The sequence below is a fragment of the Herpailurus yagouaroundi genome, unplaced genomic scaffold (assembly GCF_014898765.1).
Source record: "Herpailurus yagouaroundi ecotype Mexico unplaced genomic scaffold, PumYag 203, whole genome shotgun sequence".
Taxonomy (NCBI): Eukaryota; Metazoa; Chordata; class Mammalia; order Carnivora; family Felidae; genus Herpailurus; species Herpailurus yagouaroundi.
Genome location: NW_024412434.1, coordinates 14,223,819 through 14,228,075, shown reverse-complemented (window position 1 = coordinate 14,228,075; position 4,257 = coordinate 14,223,819). Strand labels below are relative to the sequence as shown.

Sequence of the window (4,257 nt, the reverse complement as noted above, 5' to 3'; positions counted from 1 at the left end):
GCGGCGGCGGCGGCGGCGGCGGCGGCGGCCGGGTGCTTGCTGCACAGCAGGCTCCGAAAATAAGCAGGGTCCGAGTGAAAAGCAACGTAGTTTCCCTGGAGCGGGGCAGTTTCATAGTTTAGAGGGGGTTTGCAAGGCGAGCGCACGATTTCCGGGTAGTGCGAGCCCGGGTATTTGCTAAAAATCTGAGGTAGATGGGCGGCGGGGCGCGCGGCGGCGGCGCCCGGGCGCGGGGACTGCGCGCTGATTGGCAGGGGCCGCGCGGATCCGCTCAGGCCCCGCCAAAGTTGGTGCTTGTCCTTCCAAAAACCCGGGCGGGGGCTGGCGGCGGCGGCGGCGGCGCGCTCTGGCGGCGGCGCCTTTGTGGCCAGGGCCCGGCCGACCCTCCTGCGCTTGGTCTTGAGGACACGCTCGGTTTTGCAGGAGGTGTAGAGTGCTTCCACGTCTTCCCGGGAGATGAGAGTGCATTTGGCGGCGTGGAATGCGATGCTGTTGATTGCCTTGAGTTTCCGCAACTCCTCCAGATCGCAGTGGTGCTTTTTCACTTTCAAATGATCCATGCGCTTGTGCACGGTCGTCCTCGGGATGTTCTTCAGCAGATCCGTGAAGACTTGGGAGAGGGCAAACATTTGCTTTCCTTTAATGATGAGGTAGCCGAGCCTCACGCCATCCACCTCTTCAAAACCTGACTTCAGGTCTCCCATCTCGGGCACTAAATGATCCCCACCATTTGCAGTAAATATATACGTGACGCATACATACACATGTATGTATGTTAATCCTCCACCAGATGCTGCGTGTGTCTCAAGGCATCCTGCTAATAAAATAACAAAGACTGTTATTCCCGGCGAAGGGAGTGCCAAACTCTAGGCAAAATTATTGGAAAAAAAACAAAACAAAACAAAACATGAAATTACACTGACTTGATTCTTGCTTTTTTTTTTGGTTTTCGTATTTTTTTAAAAAGAGGGAAAAAACCATCCGGTTTCTGATCTGCCAGTGTGTTGGTCTAAGTCCCCGATGCAGATCAGTACCTGGGCCCCTCTATTCCTTCCTTCTCCATTGGAGCACTATGATAATGGAATGTGAAGGGAGAAAGAGAAAAGAAATGCAGCTGCTATTCCCGCCGCTGCTTTAGCTACAAATAAAATGACAGAGTGAAGTGAGCTCGTCCGGAGACACCTTCATCAATTAATTCCCCTAAAGCCAGCGCTGATTGGACACTCCTGACAGGTGATGCAATAAAAATTGATATTCCACCCCTTCCCCCCAAAATCTCCCACTAATTAGCATACCCTTATACTGCCACCTCCCCTCCCAAAGTAAATAATACAGTCGGTATATAAATCTTTCCATTAAACTATCGGAGCACAGAAACAGCCTGACACACAGTCTTCATCTGAACTATTTTGTTTAAAAAAAAAAAAAAAAAAAAAAAAAAAAAAAAAAAAATCCCTGTATATTCGCCTTTAAAGGAATATTGCCTATTTTTTCCTCTATTTGCATTTTACCGCTGCAGCTATTATCATTTCAAAGAAAAGCATTTTAAAAACATTATCAAGCCTAAATAGACATACCCCACCCCCTTTTCCTTGGGAAAATGGAGCTTAAGCGAAAATGTGCAGAATAGCCTGGTATTTCCCTTATGGGAGTGGAGGAGACCGGCTGGGAGCTCCAAAGTTAAACCCGCGCAGTGAACCACCCCAGTACAGACTTACGTTTTGAATTTCTCTCGATTTTCCTTTTTTTTTTTTTTTTTCCTGAAATGCCTTTTACAACCAGAAACAAAGTTATTTGACCAAGGAAGCAGTTCAAGGCTCCAGCTCCGAAACACTGTAACAATTCAACTGGATTTGGGTTCTCTGCTGGGGGGTGGGGTGGGGACGAGGTAGCTGCACGTCAGACCCATAACAAAGCATAGATAAGCCAGAAATGTGTACACTTTTCACAATTAACCAGGCTGGATTAGAGGCCAGATCGTCCTAGAGTCCCCAGCACAGCCTTTGCCAGGGTCCTGTTCACCACAGGTCAGAATTTCAGGGAGCAGACTGCTTCTGCAGCGAAGAATAGAAAATGTAAAACGCCCAAGGTGCTTCCAGAGGTTTTACGTAATAACGATGAAAAGAAAGTGCTGATGTACGATGCAGACTATTCCAGTGGTCTGTGATGCTTTCGGTTGCGAGTTTAAATGAATCTTCCACAACTCTCATTTTTTCCATGAAAGCCAAGCATCTGCTTAAAAAAATAATCACTTTGGATGAATATCAATGCTGTTTAACCTCTTCTTAGTCGAGTTAAGGCACATTTTGGTGTCTTTTCAAGGATATCCAAAATATTGCCAAATGAGAGCAAGGGTCTTCCCAGTTGCATTATCAGGATCCCAAGGTGGTTTGTTGGCTCCTTTGCAAAATTCGGCAAAATCTTCTTAACTGTTCGGTGTTTGCAACTACAGCATAAATGCAACCCAGGCATTTATATGTTTCCTTGTTCCTCCCAAAATAGACACATCCGTGTGGTTAAAAGAATAAACGGATATTTCTGAGCCTGCAAGAAAAGAATTGTACAGTAATTTCTTCCTTCCCATTCAAAAGTTCCAGTTTCCCCTGCTCTGGTCTGGCTAGCACAAGCAGGTATGGCTCAAAAGAAAAGGGAAAAAAAGATAAAAACAGAGGAATCAGACATATAAAAAGGTAGTTTGCATGAAATCTCGGCCATAGTTCCCCACCCCCACCCTCATCTCCCTAGTAATTTCCCAGGAATTTTGAAGAGAATTGGGAATTTCAAGAAGTGCATCCGGAAATTAAGGAAGTCTATTTAAGAGAGTCTGTAACTCAGAGGTTGGGATTTGAAAAGTCAGCCCTGGACTACTGTTGCACTCAGCACAGATGTAATCGCCGCTCTTCAACTTAATCAATGTGTGTACAAACCACGATGTCTAGTTCTTGCCTTTGAAATCTAAGGCTAGCATTTCCATCCAAGAAATCAGAGCTACAGCAAATTACATTTTTGTCCCTTGAATGAGAGAAGGATCATTGAATGGATCTCGTGATATTTCAGGCTTTAAACGTAACCGAGAGGCAGCAATGAACAATGCCTCGTCACAGCTAATACCATCCACCGAGTTGGCTTTCTTTTGCATCTGGATCTATCACACCGCGTTTTTCTCTTTCACTTTCACAGGAGGCAAAATGCAAAAGGTTTAAGTAGAAAGCAAAGTTTCCAGAAAAAGCAGATGCTGGTGTTTGTTTTTTAAAGTCTAATGACCAGAGTCTTTCCACTGCCAGCGACAATAATGTCGTTTTAAAATTCCTCCTGATGCACTTATATACTGGCAGCTCTCTTCCTCCAACCCCACCCCCGTCCAATTCCCCTCCTCCAGCTTTGAGATTTCGACCAAAGAGTCAAACAGCCAAGAAATAGTAAACTCAGAAAAAGCCTTTGAGAAGACATTACAAAAGGTTGGCTAGAACATCCTTATCCTTATTTATTTATTTTTTTTTGGGCCAGGTAGTTCTAGTTGTCCTCCATTCCTATTTAGATTTACACGCGCGCGCGCACACACACACACACACACACACACACACACACACACACACTCCTACTCTTGCACATGGCAACATGATTTAGTAACCTTTTCAAAATTACCTTTTTTTTTTTTTTTCTCTCCCTTCCTCTGTTTCCACCTTTAAAACACTGGCAACATAGGTGGTTGTTAAAACTAGTAGAATATTGTGTTTTTTTTTTTAAACCAAAGGTACAATCTGTTGGGTCAAGTAGAAAGAAAAATAAAGGCCAGATGACTTGGGAGATGTGTCTATATATACAATTTATGCAGGTATCTTTGTATGTACACTCAGGCACCTTTACACTTATACATTTTTAATACTCTTATTACATATCTTTCTTCTTGTCTAATACATTCTTTTGTTCCTTTAACTTCCCCATTATTGTGTGTGTGTGTGTGTGTGTGTGTGTTAAGGCGCGAGTGCGTGCATTCACATGCACGCGCACACACACGCGCGCACACACACACATACATAGAATGTGACAGACAGCTTTCTTGTGGCCATCAGCACACGTTGCATATCCGGGGTCTTCTCCAGGCACATTGGGGGTCGATCCCGATAAAAAGATCTAGCAGAGGCCCCTGAGCGCTCACACATGAAAGGCAGGGGACTTTAAGGTGGATTTGCATGCACACAGGGGATTTCGATCAATAGCTACCAACATTTATGGCTTAGATTATTAATGTGAAAG

General features: G+C 44.6%; 1 protein-coding gene across 1 annotated transcript in view; it reads right to left on the bottom strand.

Annotated features, from left to right (window-relative positions):
* Positions 1-1,111, bottom strand: part of SKIDA1 (SKI/DACH domain containing 1) — a 2,604-nt gene extending 1,493 nt beyond the window's left edge. Inside the window, exons 1-2 of the mRNA XM_040450947.1 lie at positions 924-1,111; positions 3-817 (exon numbers count right to left, since the gene is read on the bottom strand). Of these exons, the coding sequence (XP_040306881.1) occupies positions 3-817; positions 924-981 (873 nt within the window). The 5' untranslated portion in view covers positions 982-1,111. The remainder of the gene's footprint in view (positions 1-2; positions 818-923) is intronic.
* Positions 1,112-4,257: the final 3,146 nt, after the last annotated feature.